The 25,768-nt window shown below is 40.6% G+C and overlaps 2 protein-coding genes across 3 annotated transcripts in view; both read left to right on the top strand.

The window, feature by feature from the left end:
- The first annotated feature begins 213 nt into the window (after positions 1–213).
- sap30bp (SAP30 binding protein) lies at positions 214–20,023 on the top strand. Of its 2 annotated transcripts, none has more exons than XM_085169551.1 (10): positions 214–357; positions 1,904–2,013; positions 5,078–5,122; positions 9,327–9,366; positions 14,679–14,767; positions 17,686–17,777; positions 17,893–18,005; positions 18,082–18,140; positions 18,826–18,913; positions 19,301–20,023. In XM_085169551.1, exons 1-10 carry the CDS (start codon positions 264–266, stop codon positions 19,477–19,479), a joined length of 909 nt encoding a protein of 302 aa, XP_085025677.1. In that variant the 5' UTR covers positions 214–263; the 3' UTR covers positions 19,480–20,023. The 2 variants fall into 2 exon arrangements, with proteins under 2 accessions (XP_085025677.1, XP_085025676.1); XM_085169550.1 differs by having other exon boundaries at positions 18,082–18,191.
- A 2,670-nt stretch (positions 20,024–22,693) lies between these two features.
- The window catches only part of itgb4 (integrin, beta 4), a 34,864-nt gene continuing 31,789 nt past the window's right edge, over positions 22,694–25,768 (top strand). The window contains exon 1 of the mRNA XM_085169535.1: positions 22,694–22,986. The gene's annotated coding sequence lies outside the window, so the exon portion shown is untranslated. The remainder of the gene's footprint in view (positions 22,987–25,768) is intronic.

Raw genomic sequence — 25,768 nt, 5'->3', positions numbered from 1 at the left:
GCACACACAAATTTTTTTTTACACATACAAATCCTGATTTACAAGTACAAAACCGATTTACAAGTACAATATATTTATGACCAAATTTTGAGCCCATAGAAGCAGAAAAAAAGTGCGAGAGAGAGAGAGAGAGAGAGAAAGAAAAAAAAAAAACCCCACGTGACGGCTCGCGATAAGGACCCGGCTCGCGTCGTTCACGTCAAAGAGTCGGCTCTAAGAGCCATTTCGTTCGCGAACGACCCATCACTAGATACTACACAGAAATGGCGAGCGGTAAAAAGAGTACGCTGCTGTCGTCTTTAGCGGTCTATGGAGATGATTCGGAGCCCGACTCTGACCCTGAACAAGAAGAATCAGGTATATAAAAGTATTTAATTTCCTTTCATACGTTTAACGACTATGAAATACTAGTTCCGCTAGCCTTACTGTGGAACTTCATGTGGGAGCTAACGTTAGCATGTAGCTAGTTAGACGATCTTCATGTTCATGTTGTTTTGTTCGTAAAAAATAATATGCGCATATTTCGCTGGGTGGTGTTTTTTTTATTGAGAGAAACTGTTGCCAAACGGAAATTAACATGCGTCTTTAGTTAACGGAGGAGGGTGCGTTTTGTGTCAGGATACCGGGTTGTGTTCTTGACTCCGAGATAACCTCGTTCACTGGTGAGATAGGCCCTTTCTCAATTCTCCGTAGTCCGTACTCGCGTTCTCGGCGAGTCCGGACTTGCCGAGAACACGAGCACGGACTCGCGATTTGTACAATTGGAACACCAGCGTACTTGATGCTGTCACAGGTCCGAAGTTTTTACTGCCGTCCCTTTGCCTGTTTAAATCACTACACAGAGATGTGCTTCTGAATGTGGACGATGTGTCTTCTGCATGCAGTAATGCAGTTCTGCTTGTGTTGAGTGATGTAAACAAACAATCGATCTACGCTCTTCAAACATCAAAATTGATCATTTGATTTTTTTATGACACAGCAATGGTGAATGTTCCCACCCTCTGCTCTTTGTAATTTAACGCAATCTTTCCGTTTTCGTATTTTGGATATGATTTTTGAGTACACCTTCGCAGTAGCAATTGACTGCAAAATAAAGCTACCGGAAATGTACAACCCTATATCCCAGTATATTTTCCCATAGTTGTGATCCACTGGTAAGTTTTCATGTTGGCCTTATTATGTTTATTTCTCATATCGTCCTTTCTTAAAGAGCCAAAGCCTGTCTGTTGGCACACAGGGAACAAATATACTGATTTGTTTCTGGACTGCTGGATTATGACTTGTGACATAAAATCATTGTAATCCTAATTTTACTAACCCATATTTCAATTTGTTAATGGACAGAATAATTATCAGATTAATCTCAAATTAAGTAGTCATTAGCTACAGATGGATGTGCTTAATGTACTCCACTGGAAGCAACTACACCAGTAGCAAAACCGCTTTACATTATTAACCCACTGATAAACTATACATCAGTATAAGGGGACCTTTTTGTCCACTGAGCTCTTCTAATTTTAAAGCTTAAAGTAAATTTCTTGAGAGCGAGAGAGATATGACATGTGGTTAGTTGGCACAGAAGCTTTCAGAGCAGGGATTCATGAGTAAGTGCCAATTTAGGGAGTCGGTAAAGTTTTCAGAGTATAGTGACCATCAGTGAGGTCCCAGTGTTGCTGAGCTTTAGTCTAGACAATGAGGGCTAGAACAGACAATTTAAAACTGAGGACGAACTCTTTCTTTGGCTATTTCCTGTTGTCTCATAGGCTGGCTTACTTTGAGGTTTCAATAGTTAGCTAATTTTGAGTGATATCATTCTATGTGTGAAATAAAATAATGATTTTGCTTCCTAATTAATTTCTTTTACTTCTGTGTCTTTGTGACTCCCCCTATCTCGCATCAATAGGGGGGCGTGTAGGAAGCCTTGTATATCGCTATGATGAGGATGACCTGAACCAAACCGTGGACCCAGAAGAAAAAGAGTCTGCAGATGAAGACAGCAGAGAAAACAACTCGGTCAGTTTTGAATTCTGAGCTTTGTAGATTTTATTTTTACTCATCAATCAGGTCCATTCCACTGATGTCTCTAGCTGACAGAAAAACAGTTCACATGTTGTGTGCTCTCAGAGTATGTGGTGTGTTTTGAGACATTGAATCTTCACTGAGTACAGAGGGGTTTGGAAGGCTGATTGCTTGGTTGGATCTGCATCATAATCAGGATCTCCCCACTACAAAATCAGCATCACCAAAGTACTTTTATTTCCTCTTTTCTTTTCTTTAGTTTTAGGTTCACATTATTTGATTTCTTTTAAGCATAAATACAATCTTCAACATCCCCAAAAGTTGATTCTGTTTATTTGGATGTAGCGTTTTCAGTGGGAGAAACGTTTCGTTACTAATCCAAGTGACTTCTTCAGTCTCGGCTGACTGCAGGTTTCCCCAATCTTATAAACAGTACATTTGCATAATGACTGAAACTAGCACCACCGAAGGAGCAGTGGACTGGGAGATCAGTTCCTTGATCATTGGGATGCAAATTCTCATGACCATTGATCAAAGACCACTAATCAATGACAATTGATAATCAATCTTCAACATCAAAAGGCTAACGGTTGGTTAAGACAAACCATGGTTCCTCCTTTGTTTGATGTTGAATGCCACATATGTAGTCTTATCCATGCTTGCTTTATGCTTGACCTGGGATTGCACGAATGCAATCTGTGGGTGGTCACTGAGAGCCTGTCTGCCTGCAGAGAATGTTTGTGCTCAGATGGAGCCAGGGTTAAAAATAAGAAACTTGTAATACAACTGATCTTTGATCTTGTCCTGTTGTTGGTCTGTCAGCAAGCTTCAGAAAAGAGCGAACTTTTAATGTACAAAGAGCTGAAGATGAACAGTGTTTAAAATCAATGAAGTGTCCACTGCAGGTGCTGTCTGTACTTTTACTGTTTTTACAATCTTTGATTTTTCCACGCTTCTCCTATTCCCGGTAATCTCTGCTTTCACATCCCTCCCTATTCACTTGTCAACCAATCAACATTCACATCCAGTGACGTGTATTTGGGATTTTGCGGTGGCAAGTTTGTGATGGGTGAAAAGCTCCGTATGTACTCTGTCCAAAAGCAAACCAGAACGCAGACTGACACATTTTTGGGACAATAAATTATGCTTTAGTTACTTGTTAGTTTTAGAGCTTATTCTTAAAGCGCTTCATTACAATGCTGTTTGTTTTCTCTGGCATCTTTGTGCAGATTACATTAGCTCACCAAAGTCGCAATATAGACAATGTTGTTAGGCTGAGAGCGGGTGCAGAGAAGCCATACAGAGCCAAGCACGTATACAAGCATTATTATGAGAGCGGCTATTAGTGCTTTACTTTTTTCCCCCTCCATACTATTGCTGTAGCCACCTTTGCAAATGTTTTAATTTGCATCAAACTTTAAATGAAACTGTAAATTTTTGAAGTGTTCTTTGGGCACACGTGTATCACACTCTTAACAGGGCTCGCAAAATTTTTCCAGTCGGGCTACCAAAATCTCTCTCAGCCCTGCCCGTCGGGCTATCATAGGAAGGAAAAATATATGTCAATGCTTTTGCATTCTTTTGAAAATGTAGCTGAGTAATTATGTCATTGGCAACGATGAGCCACTGTCAATATGTGACATTTTGAAATCGCGTTTGAATTTGCGCTTGTTTTTTGCTTTCACTGTCACTTTGCAATCGCGTGAACGGTGTATAGAGAGCAGCAGCACTGATTGGTGAGTGACGATTAATTGCGCACCAATTCCTCTGACATCGTCTTATCAGTGATTAGCTTACTATTCAGACATGACAAGTTAAATCTCCCACAGCAAGCTTAAACATGTGAGAGGTTGATTGCGCAGAGAATCGCTGACCGTTATGTAAGTACGTATATAAGTATGTAAGCAGCAGGATTTAAGCTGGTATTTTAGTTCTGCTCAGCCAAATAAGACGGGTCAGGGTGAAGAAGGGACAGCCAAAGAAAAGCTTACCACAAAACAGAAAAGGTATGACAAATCAGACAATGAGGCAAAAAAAAAAAAAAAAAGCCACTTTTTTGGTTTCATGGACAAAAGAATTTCTGTTGGAATATGACGAGCTAAATAACATGATGTTCTGCCAGGTGTGTTGTGAGTTTCATTCGATTTCTGAGCGCCTTTGTTACTGGGACCAGTAATCTTAAGAAAGACCCCATCAGAACCCATGAGAAATGCAAGAAATGCATTATTGCTCAGTCTGCAATATCTTTCCCAGAACAAACACCAATTGCAAAAACATACTAAAAATAAAAAATGAAAAATCTGTTTAGAACAGCGTACTATGTTGCAAAGAGTGAACTACCACTGGCACAATTTAGCAGTCTTTGCAAACTTCAAAAAGCAAATGGCCTCGATCTTGGTTCCACTTGCCTCTGACCCGTGACTTCAGTGGAAATTTCAAATTCAGGATCTGACACAGACTGATTCATGTTCTACACAGTTCTTACAAGTTCATAGAAATTTCTGTTCAATGAGAACCAAGTATTTGAGTTGATGATTATAATTTTTATACAGTTGTTGTGATTTGTATTTTAACAATTTTTTGATTAATTTTTGTTTCCATTACAATATTATACTTTAATGTATAATATTGTAATGGAAACAAAACATTAAAAAAAATTGCTCTCTTTTTTTATTCGGGCTACCTAAATTTATTTTGGGCTACCAAAAACTAAAGAGTGCCGGCTCAAAGGTCTACCAGAGAAATTTTGCGAGCCTTGCTTAAGTTGCTAGAAATCACAGTCAGCCTTACAACCTCTCAGAAATGGTAAATGGTAAATGGCCTGTATTTATACAGCGCTTTACTAGTCCCTAAGGACCCCAAAGCGCTTTACATATCCAGTCATCCACCCATTCACGCAAAGAAATGCTTTATTTAAGGCCCACTTGTAGATGAAATAGTTGACTAATAGGTTTTCAGCCCAGTGCTGGCTGTTGGTCCTGCTGCTCGGCTCCCCGTTATGGTCTCTTTTTCTTTTTGCCCCTTACAGTGTTAACCTTCTGCATTTTTGTTTTTATAGGAAGTGGACGAATCTGACGAGGGGAGGGACGCAGATGACTTTGAGGTATTTGAACACTGTGGGATTGATTAAATTTAGTGATTAAGCCTGATTAGTTTGTCATTCTGTTTTGTGACTAACCTGAAGCACAGCGATGGCGGCCACAACATGCAGCGATAGAGCATATTCACTAGATGGTGCTGTGGGTTCATGGATTTGAAGTACGCTATGAGTCACTGATGCATCTTCATGTGTGGCTTAAAGTGAAGAGGCGAACCAGCGGTGTTGATTCTGTAAAGCACACTACTTGGACCTTCACACCATACTAACCCCACCCTTTGTATGTGTTTTCAAACTGTGTGCCAGCTTCCTGCTGCACTGTTTGGCACAGTTCACCAAGGTGAGAGTCATTCAAAATCCGAACAAGCGGAAGCAGTAAGTCAGAGGATGTATAGCTTGACTGAGGCTTTGATTTACAACATTTCTGTGATGGCTGCCTGAGGGGATTTTGTGAGTTTTGCCTGTTGGTTATGCCACATCATGAAGTGATGGCAATGAAAGGACATTGCAGTATGGTAATGATAACTGTGGTTCACGGTGTGGTTTCTCAGTGCTGCGTGTATCAACATGTAGAGCTTTATTGCCATGGAAGCGAAACATTTCCAGGAAAGTTAATGAAACCTATTCTGTGTACTTTGTAGGGAAACACTTCACTTTCTTCTGTTGGGATGTGGTGCAAAAAAATAAAAATAAACAATTTGCAGCTCTCGTTAACCCGTATTTTATTCACTATAGAACATAAGAATCCCATTCACACCATAAATGAAGTGCTTCAGACTGAGACCACCTCCTCCAAAGGGTCTCAGCGCAGTCGATTTGTTTTACTAGTGTGATTACCATGTTCACATCTGCACAAGTGAACTGAAGTAAGGCAGAAGAAAACCAGTTTGATTTAAATGGAGTAAACCTTCAGAGAGATTACAATGAATTTCTGATCATTTAAAGTATATTCATATAATCTGGAGAATGTCTGTGTGCAAGGGACAGTTTTTATTTTACAAAGCATCCCAACTATTTTGGAAACGGGCCCGTGTGTTTAGTAGTCTTATTTAAACCTGCTGCATTAAAGTTGCAGTTGCATTAAAGGCAGAGGTTGTCGTGTAATTTTGGCTACGTTGGGAGAGAGTTTAAAGCCTCGATGTGTTTTCTTGCTATTGTTACCATCACTAAGATATTGTTATAAAGCAATAGGATACTACTCATTTTGGTTTTGCTAGAAATTCTGCGGCAAAATCTAGCAGCAGTGATGTAGTCTGCATAAGCAGATGTTAGGTCAACAGGCTAATATTTGGGTTTAAATTTAGAAACCCAAAAAGAGAGTGAATGTTTATATTAGCTTTCACTTTGTCCTCAAACTTATTGTCGTTTGCAGTTGGTTTATCTGTGAATGGCAGCTGTTAGGTGTTGGTGTGATACGTGTCTTAATTGTGAGTGTGTAGTGCCTCATTTAACCACAAAGACTGTTGTACTCGATAAGAACTGTGGTTGGATATATCCAAGTTCTCCTTTAATGTTTTAGATTGTACTGTGATCTTATGAAAACATTGAGTTTACACATTCGGGCATGGGGAACTGTTTGCTGGAATGGAGATAAAGGGGATAAAAAATATATTAGACAAACTAAATGTCATAAGTGGCAGAGCTCTGAAATATTTAGAGATATTATTGTCCAACATATCTGAGATCCTCACCTTCTAGTACCATCTGGTGAAAAAGTCCGTTTTGATTTGATGTGGTGACCAATTTATTTCATTTACACATTTTTTAACCACTATCTCGACTATAATTCTCATTCTGTTACCCAAAATCGATGTGGTTTTATAAGTGTTTCGTTTTTCCCATCAGCGTCTGTTTCACTTCATCTTTAGATTAGTTTAACAAGTAGCACTAAGGTGTTAAGTGTTCCTTCGAGGCTAATGATCCTGGAGCTTGAACACTAAGGAAGGAGAAAAGCACTTAGCTGGAAAGGATGTGCAGCAGGTTAGGGTGATCAAGGATACAGATGGAAATGTCATAAACAAAAGAAGAGAGTGTATTGAGAAGGTGAAATGAGTACTTAGAGGATCTCATGAATGAAAAAAATGAGAGAGCAGATGGAGGACAGTTAGTGAATCAAGGTGTGCAGAGGATTAGCGAGGAGGAGGTGAGGGCCAGATATGAAGGGTCGAAAGGAGGTTGGCCCAGAAAAACGCTCTGAAGATAATGAACCATACCAGGAGTTGTTGAAGCTAGATTAAGGAGAGACGTGACAATCAGTGAGCAGCATTATGGCTTTTTTGCACTGCAGATGCAATGTTTCCTTCTGAGAGTGTTGATAGTACAGATCAGAAGGAGCCTCACTGTGTCTTTGTAGGTTTAAAGAAAGCAAATGGTGGCGTTTGAAGAGAGAAACTGAGATACTGCATGTAAAAGTGGAAGGGAAGTGAGGGTGGTGCAGGACATGTATGAGCAAGAAAGATGACAGATGAGCAGGTTTAAGAGAGCTGGAGGTACGCTCTCAAGAGAAGAGGAATGATTTTGGACAGAAGAATAACAGCAAGAGTAAAGGAGAGGTTTGAGATGGTGAGGTGTGTGGTTTGGACACAGTGACGCTGAAAAAAGAACCACAGAGATCATTCATGAATGTAGTGAAAGAAGGTTATGTGACACCAAAAGGATGCTGGTAATAGGATGAGATGGAGGCAGATGATCCACTGTTTCATCTTCTCAAGGGAGCAGCCGAAAGGAGAGGGAAACAAAATAGTAATAGTAATAATAATAGTAATAATATTCCTGCTATTGTAGCAGTGCTGAATGAGTCTGTTATAAGAGGGCAGCCCACATGCTAAAATGCTGCTGCTGCAGAGGCCTGAGTTCAAATCCACTTGGAGACCATTTTCTGTGGGTCTTCCACACACAGAACTGTTCCTGGTGACAAACAGACTGAAGCTCATGTTCAGTGGAGTGCTCCTTTTAACGAGGAAGCATATCGCTTTGTTTATAGTGTAGTTGATACAATTAAAGCAATCCGGTCAGTCTTAAATCATTTCTTCCCAGTTTGCTGAATGTATACAAAACGCTAACAGCTGATATTTCATACAGCTGTCTCACATAAATCCCATCAAGAAAGAAGAAAATGTAGAATTAGAAGTAATTCAACACCATATTCTGTTATTATAATAATGTAGCATTGGCCTTTATTACACTGTTATTACACTGTTTCCAGTAATAATCTTTTGGTATATGCGTGGTTACAAGTCCGTGTTTACTCATGCTAGACAGATGGCTTGACGATGTGCACAGTTAGCTGAAATTAGAAGGGCCTGTTGTTGATCTGAAAGGGTGGTAATAATTTTGGTGTGGCCTTGTGAGACGGCTAAATTTATATTCTCTGTACAAAGGTCCTCAAAAGCTGCTTACTGTGACCTTACTGTGAGGGTGAGCTAATAGGGGAAGCCGTGCCAACTGGAGGATCAGTGAAGTGATGAGTGTTTTTGTGTTGTTTTTTTTAATTAATTAATTTGTTTAATTTTAAGCTCTGTATCAAATAGTCTAATTTTTTTTTGCTGGGGTTCTTTGCTGTATTTCCATGTCTTTCTGCCGTCCTCCCTCCTCCACCACCACCTTGTGATTTGGCCCACTTCAGGACAGTTCTTTGATGTGCCCGTGCAGTTGCTAGGTGACGGCATGATTCCTGTGAATAACAGCGCTGTTCTTTTGTGCTGAACCTGTGTTATGCCCACAATGCTGGCACAATAGGCGGCATATTTTAAGGGCTGTACAAGACTCCTCCTCCTGCTGAGCCAAGGCGTTCTCTGGAATCTTCTCTAAGATTTACAGTTCAGGCTTCTGTTACTGCTAAGAAACTGCTCTGTAGTGTGTGAAGTCTGCTTCTGGGTTCTGTGATTTTTAGGTTTCAGGTATATAGAGAATGAGCTTTTGTCTTTAGCTCTCTCTTTTTCACCTGTACAGTTTTCCAATTTCATTGTACCATTGTACTATGTATGACTGTGCAATGACAACAAAGCGTTATCTAATTATCTAACACCTTTGATTAGATCATTCATCTCACCAACTAAACCCTAGCAGGAATCATGGTCTCATAATATCTATGACTGATGCTGCATTTATTTCCCACCATCGAGCACTAATGATAAAAAGAAGCCTAAATGTCCCCTGTTTTTTCATTTTTCTGCCCTCCCACTCTCACCCCTTTTCTTGTGATTTCTAGATCTCAGAAGCAGAAAAAAAGGACCCCAAGGAGCTAGTTGGTGAGTATACCCATGAACTCGCACGTGCTCACGCAGAATATAGAGCAGCAATTAAAGGATTAAAGTAATCCTTGTGCTCAATCTTTAACTTTGAACAATAAACTGACCCTACACAGAAGTATTAGCCCAAGCCTGTGATATATATTCCCCTCTGTTGTCCACAAGCTCTTAAAATGGACTTGATTAGAAGTTTTTTTTAAGACCTCATCTAATATATATATGCAGTGGAACCCCGACTTACGAAATTAATTCGTTCCAGAGGGTCTTTCGTAAGTCGATGCATCCATTGCACGTTTTGAGTGAGGCGATGCTGAACGATAGGCTATAGGCTAATTGCTAACTAGAACAACAATACGTCGTTCAAGTGGAACAGTGAAGCGCAAGTACGGAAGCCAAGGGGTTGTCACATGATTCGGAAGGCATTGTAGGCTGAGCCAATCAGAGCCAATGGTTTTGTTACTCGGGCATTTTGCCGTAACATGGGCAGAAATATTGCTGTTCAGTGCCTTCGTAACTTGAATTTTTCGTGAAACGGGGTATTCGTAAGTCAGGGTTCCACTGTATATACAGGGTGGGCCATTTATATGGATACACCGTAATAACATGGCAATGGTTGGTGATATTAAAGTCCTGTTTGTGGCACATTAGTATATGTGAGGGGGCAAACTCCTCAAGATGGATGGTGGCCATTTAGAAGTCGGCCATCTTGGATACAACTTTTGTTTTTTCAATAGGAAGAGGGCCATGTGACACATCAAACTTATTGGTAATGTCACAAGAAAAACAATGGTGTGCTTGGTTTCAACGTAACTTTATTCTTTCATGAGTTATTTACAAGTTTCTCTTTGTTCACAGCCATTAACATGTCGAAGAGGTTAACATGTGAGGAGCGGATCGAAATTGTGTTGATATCTGGTGAACGCAGTAACCGGGTCATTGCAGCAGATTTCAATGCAAGACACCCTACAAGACCACCCATCTCCCATGCTACAGTTAGCAAACTGCTCGCTAAGTTTCGTGAAACTGGTTCAGTGTTGGATTTGCCAAAATGTGGACGCAAGAAAACTGTCACTAATGAAGAAACATCAGTGGCTGTCCTAGCTTCATTCAGCAAGAGCCCACAGCGTAGCACTCGCCGCATGTCACTGGAGACTGGCATTAGTCGAACATCCCTTCGGCGGATATTAGCTACTCACAAATGGCAGCCTTAGAAACTCCAGCTACTGTAGCATCTCGACGAGGATGACCCAGATCGGCGCACAGAATTTGCAAAATGGGCAAAACAAAAATTGGAACAGGACCCTCAAAGGCAAACTTTTATGTGAATGGTGAAGTTAACAAACAAAACCACCGCTATTGGTCTGACACTAACCCACATTGGATGGATCCCTCCAAGACTGTTGGAACAACAAAAGTGATGGGTTCGACATGTTAATGGCTGTGAACAAAGAGAAACTTGTAAATAACTCATGAAAGAATAAAGTTACGTTGAAACCAAGCACACCATTGTTTTTCTTGTGACATTACCAATAAGTTTGATGTGTCACATGGCCCTCTTCCTATTGAAAAAACAAAAGTTGTATCCAAGATGGCCGACTTCTAAATGGCCACCATGGTCACCACCCATCTTGAGGAGTTTGCCCCCTCACATATACTAATGTGCCACAAACAGGACTTTAATATCACCAACCATTCCCATGTTATTATGATGTATCCATATAAATGGCCCACCCAGTACATATATATATATATATATATATATATTATGTGTAGTGTTTGATTAAGTCATATTGCTGTAAGTGCTCTGAGACTTTGCAGTGACATCAGCGACCACCTTTGAACTCGTAACTATGCAACTATGTAACTATGTTACTGACTGTAAATGAATGTAAAGATCCAGACAAGATCAGGAGGCTTTCATTGCAGTGAAATGTGGATGGCTATAATTATACTCCAGTACATTAGCCAAACTTTGTAGAGAAATACAGTTTTAACATAAACTGTCTTTCATATACAGTTTATGTTAAAACTGTCCAATATCAAGTGACTGAGTGATTATAAAGATGGTTTTCCAACAACAGCCTTGTTGCTTTGCTGGTTAGCCACATAGAGCTGAGATGGTTATCGCCTGGTTAAAGTTGTAGTCTTTAATAGTTTAGTTTTATCCTTAATAAAGCCCACCTGAAATTAATTTAAAAAAATGTGATGATATATAGATGGCTGCTACGATCATCCAGGAGGTACTAAATTGCATTCGATTTACGTTAGAGCTTGATATCTTTGCAGAAAACCTGTGATTCTTCAGCTGAATGTAACCTCCGGGAAATCCAGTTTGCCTTTTTTAGTCTAGTGTAAAAAATACATTATTTTTTAAAAAAACAATTGTTGTAGAAAATTACACCTTTTGGAAAAAATACAGTATATATTCTGACTTATCCTTTGTAGAACCTAATAGCACTCAAAGCTGAGTGCCTCAGACATGGCTGTAATTATTTGCTTAAAAGGATGATAATACATTTGTTGAATTTCTTTCAAAAATATGTGAAAAAAATCAGATTTTTTTTTTTAATCATGCCAGCTGGGTGTTGGTACAGTAGGTGTATGAATCACTACCTAGACCTAGTTGACTTATTCAAGCCTCTTAGTCCTTCATTTGTCAGTCAGTGGACAAACAAGGACCTGGCAGTGGTTAGTGAGTAATGACTGATCTGTACAGGTGTGTAAGGAAACATCAAATCAGGCAGGATATGAGTGATACAGGGAGTGGCGTTTTATACACCAACCTCTTAGACTGTAAACCTCTGGCACTGACCATCTCTCTGCTGTTGGTTAATGCAGCCCCCAGCTGGATGCGGATGATGGCACAGATTAGGCAGTGCGACACCCATTCGACATGTGGTAATGCATTGCCGCGAGGGTAGACAACTCATAATTACAATTAAAATTATGTGATTTCTCATGGATTAAATGTTTTATTTTGAAAGAATGTCTCGCAGAAAACGAGTGTGAGAAGAGTTGTGTAACATATTTGTTTATAAGATGGATGAAAATCATCTTAAAAGGTGTCAGCACATCTCACTGTGTAATATCTGCCATCACTCTCCACGAGAGGAATGGCCTCTGCTCACAAATAATTTCCCGCTACCGTCACCTCTTCCAAACTTCTAGCCTGGCTCAGGCATAAAAACAAGTCCCAGTGGAAAAGGAGATGCACTAGCGCGATTTTAAAGCTTTCAAAGCAGTTGCTATTGCCATGAGTGTACTGTAGTGTCAGTGTGACTCATAGCCCGGACCCTTGGCATTCCTGCAGTGGAGCTCGGCTCCTCCGTCTTGTCTGTCAGTAAATGTCACAGAGCATCTGGCTAAAAGCCTTCTGTCAGCAAGCTGAAGATGGCTCTTTGTCTGTTTACTGAAGGGACGGACATTGTCTGCCTTTCCCAGAAAAAAAACCCCAGGGCACAGACTTTGACTTTCTGTCTGTTTTTAGGCAGACAGATGGTGATTTAGAAACAGAATATAATCTTTTCTCTGTCTGTTTATCACTCTCAGATTCTTCCTGTTGTTTGCGAATATTCCTTCCCATGCTGAGCTGAATAATTAGCAGGGATTTATTTATTTTTGTATTTTTACACAGGCTGTGATTTATTCACACTTACACTGCTGCTACCATCCGACACACTTGTTACTGTTTAGAGTTTGTACAAGGGCACAAAATTATTAAGTAAATCTCGGGTTGTTTATAGTGGATTAGCAGGCTTCCACACTGTTAAACCTTGTTGCAGCAGCACTGTTAGACAGTGTTTGCAAGTCTTTGTGTAGAGAGAGTTTTATAAAATACCAAGCTACCACCTAATGCCTCTGAGTCATCGGACTTGCCTTGTCAGGTTTTTATTGTTTGGTGCTGCCGAAGTTTTCTGTCTCTAATAACTGAGGTTTAGTGCCACAGACTATTTACACAAGACCAGTTCATGTTCACGTAACTGAATATCTCTGTATATCTCTATATATCTCTAAACTAGTTCACATCTTAGGCATGCGTATGAACCTATGCACATGCATGCTCAGCTTTACTTTTGTGTCTAGCCAACAGAGGGAACGCCCTGCCCCTCCTTTACCCCAGCGGGGGAGGTTAACTATAACCATATCAGTTATCCAACAAAAGGGAAAGAGAGGTGCTCCGCCTCTTAGTCTTCTAACATGCGGGCAATCGGTGCACCAAAACAGTATAGACATGTGCGTCTCTGTGGACCCATATGATCACGATCAGCAGGCTGATGAAGATAGAAAATGATTAGCATCTTGTCTGCACACGAGCAGAATTCAGCTCTGGCACATGTTGCTTATCTGTGTTGCAGTAATGTTTCTGCTCACATAGAGCCAAGATGATGCAGTCTCCATTATTTCCAAACACAGGTTTTGCACTTTGCCTCAGTCCATTTTAAATGATGGCTTGCTAAGAGAATTGTCTATTTTTAATCCTTTAACACCCGAAGGGGAGCTCAGGTTTGATTTTTGGTCTTGTGTCAGGAATTTGAATATATACTCTGATAAATGACTTTGGGTCTAACGGGATTTTTTTCCCTTTATGTTCCCTGATGGAAAGCTGGGTGGGATGTTTTCTTTTGAATTGAATAAAAACATTAAATATAAGAATAAAAGTAATTGGGTTGTGTGTATGTGATGATGGGATTTTGCTCTGCTCTGTAAGCTAAAGTGAACAAGACACAGTAAGCACTTTTTTTTTGGTATTTTCATGTCCAGTCAGGTTTTTACTTGTCAGTGTTCTTCATAGAACTTCAGCAGACACGAGTTCCTCCATCTGCACATACATGCACACTTGCAGCATCTACTCACTGAAGTACTGACAGCTCTAAATGACTGTGTCTGTGATTAAGAGTTAGAGTGACACAGAAGAATGCCTGGCCTGCAGTCAGAGGGAGACAAGTCGAGCAAAACAAAGGAGACGAAAGGAGTCTGCCTTCTCTACACAAGCCCCAACAGCAGCCACTCCCTGCCTGGGACATGCTCTCTTCATACCACACTGCCCTGTAAAACTTACTGCCACACACTTAGGAGTAAGATGAACACAAAGGTGCTCAGGAATTCTCCAGTAATACTTTGACACACATTAATCGAGTTTCTTCTCCAATTCATGTCCGTATTCCACCACCTTCTCTCCAATTTCTCATTTGGTAGACGCACTTCTACATTTTAGCCGTCTAACGTAGCTAATCCTGCGTGTAAAGACACGCAGGGAAAAGCCACAGAGGTGAAAGCACATTAGGCTTATGTTTATTTTTCTTTCCTTCCAGCTCTGTTTTCAGAAAAGGTGAGAAACATGTCACCTGACGAGATCAAGATCCCCCCCGAACCCCCCGGACGCTGCTCCAGCCATCTACAGGTACCCAACACCACTGTTAAACGTTCTCTTAACCACATACATTTCACTTGCAGCACACGCTTTAATGCTGTTGTATCATGCAAGCAGCTTGAGTAACAACACAGTTATGCCTGCTAATCAGATTGGGGGGGAGAGGGTGTGTGGTTAAAGCTGGGGTTTTGGGTTTTATAAGGGCTTGATTGAATAATCTGTGGTTTTTGTAGACTTGTTTATGTGCTGGATAACTGCTTTCCAGGTAGTAAATTCATCCTCCTAAAAGAACTTGTCATTAGCTTAAAAAAGAAGAAATTGGTTCCATGGGGAGAGAAAACAGTCTGCGCTCACAGCCATAAGATCAGATTTAAAAACCAAGACTTGAAACGCTAAAGGTTCGAAGCTGCCTCATCCACACACGAAACATATGGGATATTTATGCACTGAAAATAACCTCCTGTTGACGCCAAGCGACTCATTTAGCTTTCACTTGTTCCCTCTCGGGTTAGAAATACATTCTGGTGGCGACATAAATCCTGAGGCGCACCCCTGTAATTAAACCGGCACACAGTGTCATCCTCAGTCTGCGCAGCATCACCACCGCTGATTTCTTTTCGCTGCTTTGCATTTTCAGCGCTTCCAGCTTGAGTTGGTTAGGTTTGTCTTCTGAGGAGCAAAGGCAGGTCAGGACATACAGCTGACTTAGTAAGTGAACAGCTCAGCAGTATCCCCTCTGGGCTGACACTCCCCCACCTATCAGGCGAACAACTAATGATTCACCTTCACCATAACAGCCTGGATATCCCTGCCCTCTGGGCTCAGAGGAGCTGCAGCACATGTACTCTCACAGTATGGTTTAATTGGATTTCGCAAATATTCTGTTTTTCCTGTCAATTCACCAGCGCTGGAATGTGGCCACTTTGTGAACTGTTTCCAAATGCCTTTTGCAATCATACCGCGACCTTGGGATTAGAGCAGATTAGAGCGATCCACTGGCTGCCAACTCACTGAGCTCAGTCTGAAACTCGGATATCTCTGGAGAAGATTTCTGTTTTAGGAAAAGCTGACCACAATATCTGTTTTTATTTTTTATAAGTCTGCATTTGACAAAATTTTGCTGCTGGAAAATCAAGTGAAACCTTCTGAGGGAGAGGCAGGAAGTGTCCAGACTGGTCCAAATCACAGCAGCAGAATCACTATCATGTGTTAGCCTAATAAAAAAAACAACAACAACAAAAAAACACTTGCAACAGCTCCGATAGTTTTATCAGTCACCAGTAGGTTTGTTGGGGCTTTACATCAGTGTAAAGTAGATATTTGAAGACTGTACCTGTTATAGAGAGAGTGTCAAATTGGAAGACTTGTAAAGATGTTTTCTTTTGTAGTTTAAAAGTTAAAATGTGACAACATGGTGTAGAACAGTGATCCCCAACCTTTTTTGCGCCACGGACCGGTTTATGCCCGACAATATTTTCACGGACCGGCCTTTAAGGTGTCGCAGATAAATACAACAAAATAAAACTAGTACTGGTACCGAAAAAAAGAAAATTTATTCATAACACACGTGAAAAGACCCAGGAAAACTGAGTAAACAATAACAAAATAACGCTGAAAACCGATAAAAACTCTGAAAACTATACATTTCACACCTGAGCCTCAACTCTCACGGCCCGGTACCAAACGACTCACGGACCGGTCCGAGGCCCGGGGGTTGGGGACCGCTGGTGTAGACAGTCTGCAACAAGTGTCACTCACAGTTTCCTCTTGTGCATGTTTGGCTACTTCTTTAATAAAAAGAGAAATAACATCACTGCCAGCGAGTGCTTAAATGCTGACAGTTGTCAGCTATACTTGTATAGGTTATCTCAAAGGATCTACATGTATCAGTGCAGAAGTGTAAATGAAGCTCGGGCTTCTAATGTCATTTGTCCAACCAAAGTGGTACAACACCTAAATGTTGCTCTCATAACAAATGCATAACTTTTAACTAATTACAATGTAAGTGGGGCATACAGTTACTTTAAGGGTGCAGAGTGTCCATAGTGACAATGCTGTGAGCATGTTTGTTTTTGCATTTTCTGTGGGAGTCTATAGTGATGGACTCATCTTGGAACAAACTGCATATTTTGGTGCTGATCTATGCTTACCTTCAGCCATTGCCTTGTTTATTTCACTGTTTATTGACATCCTATTTGTGGTTACACATGTGGCAGAGGGATGCTTATTGAACCTTGAAAGTAAATAGAATTCATTATAGTAAATGGACTGGTTCTTATATAGCGCTTTTCTACTCATCTGAGCACTCAAAGCGCTCTACACAACTTGTGCACCACCAACCTTCCGATCAGTAGATGACCTGCTCTACCACCTGAGCTACAGCCACCATAGTCCAGATATGTTTGATATTAGTGTGCTTGTTAATCTCAAGAATCCACACAAGATATTTTAATTACGTCGGGGATTTATTGTGCACATTTAAAGAGTTTACTTGAGGAAGGTCAGAAAGTACATCTTCAAAAATAATTTTTTGTAGTTGTTTACATCAAATTATCCAGCCAATAGGGATGGCTTTTTAGAAAACACTAATATTAGAAGCACAGGAATTAGTTTTGTTGTTGTTAACACAGTAACAGTGCACCTAGACATGTAGTGATGATAGAGATACCTCTATGGGTGAACAAGAATGCTATCCTCTTATTTCTTCTTTTTCTGTATTAAGACCTCGTGCATCACTGTGGATCTGGGTACATGTGCCAGCTCTGTGTGGTTTAGTTGAACGTGGATGTGAAATATTTCTCAGCAAATTCAGGAAAGTCATCTACAGTAACTCCATTCCTGGTATAAACATGTTGTTTATTTCCTAAGTGACACAAGTGAAGTGAATTGTAACAGCGACGTGTGTGCATGTGTTCTCTTCCTTCACCAGTTTGTTTGTTTTGTAACAGGAGAAGATTCATAAGCTGTATGAGAGGAAGCTCCATGGAGATTTTGACACAAACGCCCATATCCAGCAAAAGAAGGAATTTAGAAACCCAAGGTATGCAGCTCAGCTGGAGAATGCACCCACACCGTCAAACGCACACATGGGCTGTCAGCTACACGTGACAGCAGATGTACTGTTTGACTCTTATGAAGCTCCTCTTTGTTTTCAGTATTTACGAGAAGCTCATTCAGTTCTGCGCTATAGATGAACTGGGAACCAACTACCCAAAAGACATGTTCGATCCTCACGCCTGGTCGGAAGACTCTTACTATGAAGCTCTCGGTAAGTCTTTTTATTTTGCGCTTACTTGTTCTTTGTGATTTCATATCAGCGCTCATAATTGCTTTTAATCCTCCAGCCAAAGCTCAGAAGGTGGAGATGGACAAACTGGAGAAAGCCAAGAAGGAACGGACCAAGGTGAGCCTAACGACAAAGAAGAGTGGATTACTCTGTCAGTCTGCATCAGGGGCAAGTCTCCACCAGCTGTACTTCATTTCTACTTTACCTCCGTCTGACACACAGAAATCAATGTTGCCAAGTTGAGCTCTCGTAACAGCAGCTCGGGCCCAGCCCAGGGCAGATGTACTTGTCGGTTTCACCCATTCTGGGTTGCTACATAAAAACCAACTGCTCCCCCCCCCCCCCCCCCCCCCCCCCCCCAGTATGTCTTTCTTTGTTATGGATTCTTTTGACTTTATGCTGGGCATCATTTCAGACAGCTAAATGCTGGGGGAGATGGGAGTTTCCAAGGACAATGTTGTTTAAAAACATAGTGATACCTGCTGCCATCAGCAGCATCATTCCTGCTGTTGCACTGAGCTGGACTTGAATGAACATGTAGAGCACAGCAGCTATTCTGCCTGATGTGAAATGAACCCACTGTTATGTAGCTACAGTATTCAAGCTAAGAGACATCAGAGCTGTTCACAGTATTTGTAGTTGTGCAAAATGCTTCACTTACATATTATTGTAACCTCTGCTGTAGATTCTTAAGTTGAGCTTTTCAGTGACGGCAGTCAAGTTGTTTTTTTAAACAATAATAAATCAAACAATTTAAACCAGTGTTTTAATATGTGTGTGTGTGTGTTGTTGTTTTTTCCAGATTGAGTTTGTCACGGGGACTAAGAAGGGCACCAACCCCTCCAGCACAGCAGCCTCCACCACCAGCAACACCACTACTACATCCACAGGTAAAGCACTGCAACATCTGCTAGCTTCAGCTTGCTCCAGTAGTAGTGTGATCAGATTGGACCTCAGGTGTACACGAACAAATTAGGCTATTGGGTTAGTGAGTCCAAAAATCTTAAGCCACTTCTTATTTGTTTCTATTTTGCTTCCAAGAAGCGGCTCTTCTTTTTCTTTGTGCTTTTTCAGGCTTTTTTTGTTTGTTAAGCCATTGTTACAGATAACAGACACAGTAGCAAATAAACAATTTTAAAATTAATATCATTTTTAAACGCTTTGTTGCTAGCAGGCGGTCACAAAAACAAGATGAACGATGCATCCTGCCAATCGGTTAATCCAGAAAACACACACCTGCTCTTACTGACTCCTCCCCTGTGTTTACTATGTCACAGATGCCCAGAAGAGGAAAAGTAAGTGGGACTCTGCACTCCCTGTGACCTTGGCCCAGCCCACCCTCATCACAACCACAGCCACGCTGCCCGCCGTCGTCTCTGTGACAACAACAGCAAGCGGTACCAAGACCACCGTCATCTCCGCAGTGGGTACCATCTTAAAGAAAGCAAAGCAGTGAGGATGATGAACGGGCTGCAGCGTGACCGATGGCCTGTGTTGTGTTGCACATGTGAAAAGTGATGGACACATTTTCAGAACCAGCCCACAAATTCTTTCTGCTCCTCGTGGACTCACAAAGACTAAAAACTGCCTTCTATCTCTGGGATTGTATCTGCAATTATGGCGTCACAAAGCCAAACTGAGCACGGGGACAATACTCCTCTGTAAATCTGATGCATGCAGATCTTTCTAAACAAGCGACTATGTCATTGTGCTTTTTTCTTTTTCTTTATTTGATGGCAACATTTGTTTATTTAAGACAGGAAATGGTTGAAACTGTAAAAGGGCCCCTCACAGAACAGATGTAGTTGAAATGTCTGAAGTTTATTTTTCTATCCATAGTTGTGGTACAGTATTTTCATGCCTGCTGTAGCACTCGATTGTAATCGTTCTTCTGTGGCACAGTGAATGACTCTGAGCTGAGATGTTTGTTTTTGTTTTTTTACTCTTGTACGTATGTATTGATAAGAAGGTGAATAAATGGATGAGATGTTGCCTTTTCACTTGGTTTCTCGTCATTTGCACAAACTGTGATCACTCAGTCCTCTGTCATTTCACATATGGCTGCTTCTAAGAGAGCGTTACGTCTTTGTGCTTTGAAAGGACGATCCGTGGTTATCCAGGAACAAGCTCTTATTGACTGCACGCATTGGCCTGAATCTGGACTGAAGACTCTCTCTGGCTTTCGTGCAGATGCCGCCAACACATTCAAACAGTTTCTATCTTTTCTTTCAGAGCGAAGCATCTGCGTTCCAGGTGAGGTTATGCTCACTCTAACCTCACACTCCTCATCTGACTTCTCTGGAAAGGGGAGTGTCAAGACATTTATGTGATTATGAGGTACTGTAGTGGGTTAAAGCTGGCAAGAATCAGCAGGCTCTGAGCTGCCTTGAATTTTAAATCAGTTATTTTTTAAAAGCTGCACATAGTTTTTCATAACCTTTCATACTTGGAAGGTGGGTGCAGTCCTTTAACTTGCCTAACTAAATATCTGAAATATGCAAAAGTAAATGTCTTCCTTGTTTTCCGGTTGTTTATCAGAACCTCACCCTGCGATCCCAGTCATGATGTTGTCGTATAATCATCCACGATGGCCTGCAATTAGACTGATGTAAATATACCGTGCACAGCTTTGCGATTAACTTTATACTTTGTCCTCAATCACAAGCTGACTTCCTAAATTGGCTCTCACTCATTAAACCTTTGGTATTAGAGGCTGGAGAAGACTCTGCGTTCTGAATCTGAGCTGTCGGTGCGACTCCTGAGGGAGGTTTAAAGTGCAGATTATGGTTTAGCACTGACTCATTTATGACATTCAGTTGAATCATACCCACATTTGGCCACAAGCCTTTATAGAAGTCATGCATTTGGTAGAGTTGCATGTTCGTGTTCTTGTTGCATCTCAACATGTTTTTGCAGAGCCTGGAATGCAAATGAATGGATGAAAAACAAGACTGCTGGTGGCACAACTGTGATTTCTCCGAGCTTCACTGATTGAGGATAGAGGAAATGCAATTAGAGCCAGACTGGAGCTGATTGGATAGTTGTTTTATCACGTTTGGCTGATGTTATCTGACTTGAAAGCTTAAAACTTGAGTTTTCTTTACAAACATTACCTTATTTGTGCCTTGAGGCGACTTTTGTTGTGATTTGGCGCAATATAAATAAAATTGAATTGAATTGAATTGAATTAATATGTAATTTAATTCTATTTTGCTCTTTGGGCTTATTAAGCCTTTTATCCACCTGTTGGACAGTATTGCATATTTTATGTCCAGTAGTTCTTGGTTTCTGGATTGTTCTTAATTTTATTGATGTATTGTTATTGTTTCTGGATTATTTTAAATGTAATTTTTGTTTCCATGGTGTTTTGTCTTTTTACATTTAAATTTTTTATCAATATTTGTGTTTGCTTTTTTCTTATTGCATCTTATTACTGACTTCTACTGTGGAGCACTTTGAACTGTAGTGCTCTGTTTGTCCCATAGTCATGCCTTGCAGGTTCCTGGGAGCACATGGCAAGTCCTCCCTGAGCATTTAATAGCTGGAAGTTGCAGTCTTAGATCTCTCCATTGACTCAGGTTATGCTATTTGCTTCATGGGCTTTACTTCAGCTTTTACAGTTTGCACCACCATACTCTTGATACATTTAATATTCAAACAGTCATCCAACTGCTAAAACCCTGATAACACTGGTAGAATTTGGACAGTGAAAAGTTAAAGCCCCCTTTTTCCTGAAAACTGTCACATTAATTCAGCCATCTAGAAGTTAAAATATACATATGAAAATGGGCATGTATGTAGCAGTATATTTATAAGGTGTTTTTATAAACCTTCATACACAATTAAAACCTTAGTAAGGTTGATTATTCATTTTTATTTTGTTTTTTCTTTTTAAACCTTTTCCCCTTGGGTTATAATTCAAAAGCAACAAGAGAGGGCCTACACTTTGGAGGTGAGCCCGCCAGACACACCCAATGTACAGCTTGTGCTGAGCAGGTTACAACTTTACCCAATTTATCCACCGTCATCACGATATGACTCAAAAATGTGTACACAAAAACCCTTAAGTTAATACATTTTAAAAACCTGCGTTAATGTAGCTAAACCTGATTAAAAAAAAAAAAAAAAAACCTAGCCACTATTTAATAAAACTCCATTTTCCCCCCTAACCGTAATTAACAGCTAGCTACAAAGGAGTACACGGCTACGTTAAGAAAAAAATATCTACCATTTTGGCAATAAAGTCAAAAAGTATTAATATTATTTAAAGAAAAAAAAAGTCAAAATGTGAACATCACAGTTTATTTTCTTAATGTGGTCCTAATACTCCCTAATACTAGCTAAACCTAATTAAAACAAGTGTTACTTTTTCTGTTAGCATATAGCATTTTACCCCTAAAATGACAGAGTAGCTGTGTTTTTATTGAGGTAATTATTCATATAGTCTGCGTTACTACATGTCAACCTCATTAACACAGCTTTCTATTACAATGTAAAGGGTAGTTATTTGTGCTTTTATAGAGATATTTGACATGAGGAAAATTTTCTTGCTACACTTCAACGCACAGTTTTACCAAAGTTATTAATTGTTAGCATGATTGTTTTGTAGCATACATGGGGTTGTGTTACGTTTCCAAGCGCAGTTGCAAAGCTGTGTGTGAAATGTGTGCGTAGTAGCAGATTTATTAGTGGGAAGAAGAAGAACGGGGAGACGCCATTATAAGTGGTGAATGAACTCAGTGATCCAACAAGCAGTTTTTGTCATGTAAATTGGCAAAGAGTGGGCCACTGACTCAGACTGAAACGTGGAGAGGGGAGCTGGGAAATGGGGACATTCTTGTCGGGCTTCTTGTCTGAACCCAAAACTTTACCCCTTTCTTTCCAGCTGCCTGCGGTAGGGAGAAAACCAGCTCCATCTATTCTGCAGATGAGTCCAATTCACTACAGGAGCATCGTGTAAACAGTAAGTAATGTCTAAACTCATAATCAGCATGTCTGCATACGCAGGAACCAGCAGTGTATTTGTGGTCCTTGAACGGTTTATTATCAATTTTACCTTTAGTTCCCACTGAGGGTGAATCATGGTAACTGACTGGTATATGTATAACTATGTATGTACATGTATAATTAGCACAAAGCTTCTTTCACTTGATCCCTTGCTTGATTGTACAAACGATACAGCAGGTGTGCCACACCTTCCCCTTAAGTCGTTCAACATCTGAAAGGGCTGTTTAGATTGGCATCTCTGCTTCAGCATTAGCCAAAATACAAAAAGTGTTGAATAAGAAGAGTTGTTTCTAACAAGTTTTGTTCCCCTGGAGAGTCAGCCATTGTCTCAAACCAGATCTGGTTGCTAGGAGTGTGGCTCTGTATGTTCAGGCTGCTCAGGTTGTAAAAGGGAAAAGAGATGTTTTCACATTTGAGTTTGAGTCCTTAAATCCCAGATCTGGTCCACGCGTTGGACAAGATGTGTTGCGGAGACAGTAAGTGATTGTGAATAACCTTTAACACCTGATGTGTGGTCTGCTGGAGAGCAGAGGAAAAGCCTTTCCAGATAAATACACATAAAATTGCTCAATCGACTCTGCCCCTATCTGGAATTCCTGCTACTTCCTTTTGCAAACTTCATGCAATGCAAGAAATTTATTAAAGAGCAAAAAATTAGACTGAAGCAAAGATTAAAGGGTTAGTTACAGTAAAAGGGCAGAGCGGGGGTTTACTGAGAGCGTTCAACAACAAAACGGTCCAATGATTAATGAGAATCCTGACATCTAAACAAAAAAGCCTGAGGGGCATGGGTTTTGAAGGAATGTAGGCAAGTAAAAGATAATAGTTGAAGTGTTTTAAAGTCCAAAACAGACATCTAATATGTGGGTTCTCATAGAACTCAACCGGAACACAAGCGAGCACACAGCAGCACAAGTGCTTTCCTGTGGAGATCACTCAACACTGCTGCAATAAAGTGTTAAAATGGAAATGATTCTCACTCATAGGCTGGATAAACATCACAAGGCCTGGTGGCAGGCGAATTGCTTTTGGACCGCCCCCTACGCTATAAAACCCGAGTGACTTTGAACGTGGCATAGCTGTTAGGTCAAAAAATGCCTTGTTGATGCCGGAGGTCGGTGGAGACATCTTGAAGTTGATATGAAAGTGAGAGTAACCAAAGGAACCAGCCAGATGGCCCCGCCCCTCCCTGAGCCTGGTTCTGCCAGAGGTTTCTTCCTGTTAAAAGGGAGTTTTTCCTTCCCACTGTCGCCAAGGTGTTTGCTCATAGGGGGTCATATGATTGCTGGGTTTTTCTCTGTATGTGTTATTGTAGGCTCTACCTTACAATATAAACAGCATTGAGGCGGCTGTTATTGTGATTTGGCGCTGTATAAATAAAATTGAATTTTGAACTCATCTCAAACTGGTTTCTTCAACATGAGAATGAGTTGTGTGCTCGGATGGCCTTCACAGCCATCAAGTCAAAAGAAACACAATTTCAATTTGGGACTTTGGCCAACTGGTCCTGATGTTGCTAACCTGTTGCTAACCCAACCAATAATAAATATTAGGGGTGCAACGATACACAAAATTCACGGTTCAGTTCGATACTTTGGTGTCACGGTTCGATATTTTTTCGATACAAAAAAATGTTCATGCCTTTTAAATTTGTCATTTATTAAAATTATAAATATAGATTTTAACTCAAAAGTACAGTTTTTAAATTTAATGTTGCTGAAACAACAAAATAATAATAATAAAAATAAATCTATCTGATCGAGGAATCCCTCATCTTTGGAAAAGAGAGTTTATTACAGAGAAAATGGCTCTTTCCAAAATAAAAGCTATACTATACGCTTCTTCTGGGCTATATTCTCAGCAGCATATTAAACATATCAGGTCCCCATAAGGAGAATCATGTGCTAACGGCTGTCTAAATGACTCGGGTGAAGTTTGTAGCATGCATGCTGTTGTTTTTGTCTGCTTCCACTTGTCTTTGCACGAGGATGATGTCGGCGTAAATGTGCAGTCATATTCGTTGTGTTCCCACTAGTGCTGTCAGCGTTAATCTGAAATGACGTTAACGCCACAACACGGCAAATCTCCGTTAACAAGTTACCGCGGATCGCCCCGTGTGTGGGGCTGGACGGCGTCAACACGTTAACAAGCTAACTGCGCTAACGCACTAGTTCCCATCAATTGAGCATTGCGTGGCACATCCGACATACTGTTTTACTTTTGTCCATGACGCGCTTACCTTCAGGGTCATACTTCACATGAAAACCAAAATAGTCTCAAACACCAGATCTGAATGAGGGTGGGGGAGGTTCAATTTCGGGTAGCGTTGAGGCAGTTGCCATGTTGCAACGAGCTTAGCTTCTGTCTTGCTAGCTTGTGCTGCGCTCAGTGGATCTGCACTCGACAGTGCAGCCTAGGCGGAGTAGTCGAACGCAGATCCACTGAGTGCTCAACACAGACAGCATCGTCAGAAGAAAAGTTAATAAAATAAATAAAAAAGTTTGTATTGTTCGATACATATGTGTACCGAACCGAAAGCACTGTATCGAACGGTTCAATATCGATACGAGTATTGTTGCACCCCTAATAAATATATGCTTCTTTTACTGACCAGTGTCGTGCTGGGCAAATGTCACTGCAGGAGTCCTGAGCTGCAAAATCCAGACATGAAAAAAATAAATAAAATTCAAAAGCGTGACCCCCCCTAAAAGAGAAAAGAAAAAAGAAAACAGATTAAA

The sequence above is a fragment of the Neolamprologus multifasciatus genome, chromosome 8, assembly GCF_963576455.1.
Source record: "Neolamprologus multifasciatus chromosome 8, fNeoMul1.2, whole genome shotgun sequence".
NCBI classification, from domain to species: Eukaryota; Metazoa; Chordata; class Actinopteri; order Cichliformes; family Cichlidae; genus Neolamprologus; species Neolamprologus multifasciatus.
Note: the sequence above shows the minus strand (reverse complement) of the source record. Positions and strands in the feature narration are given on the sequence as shown.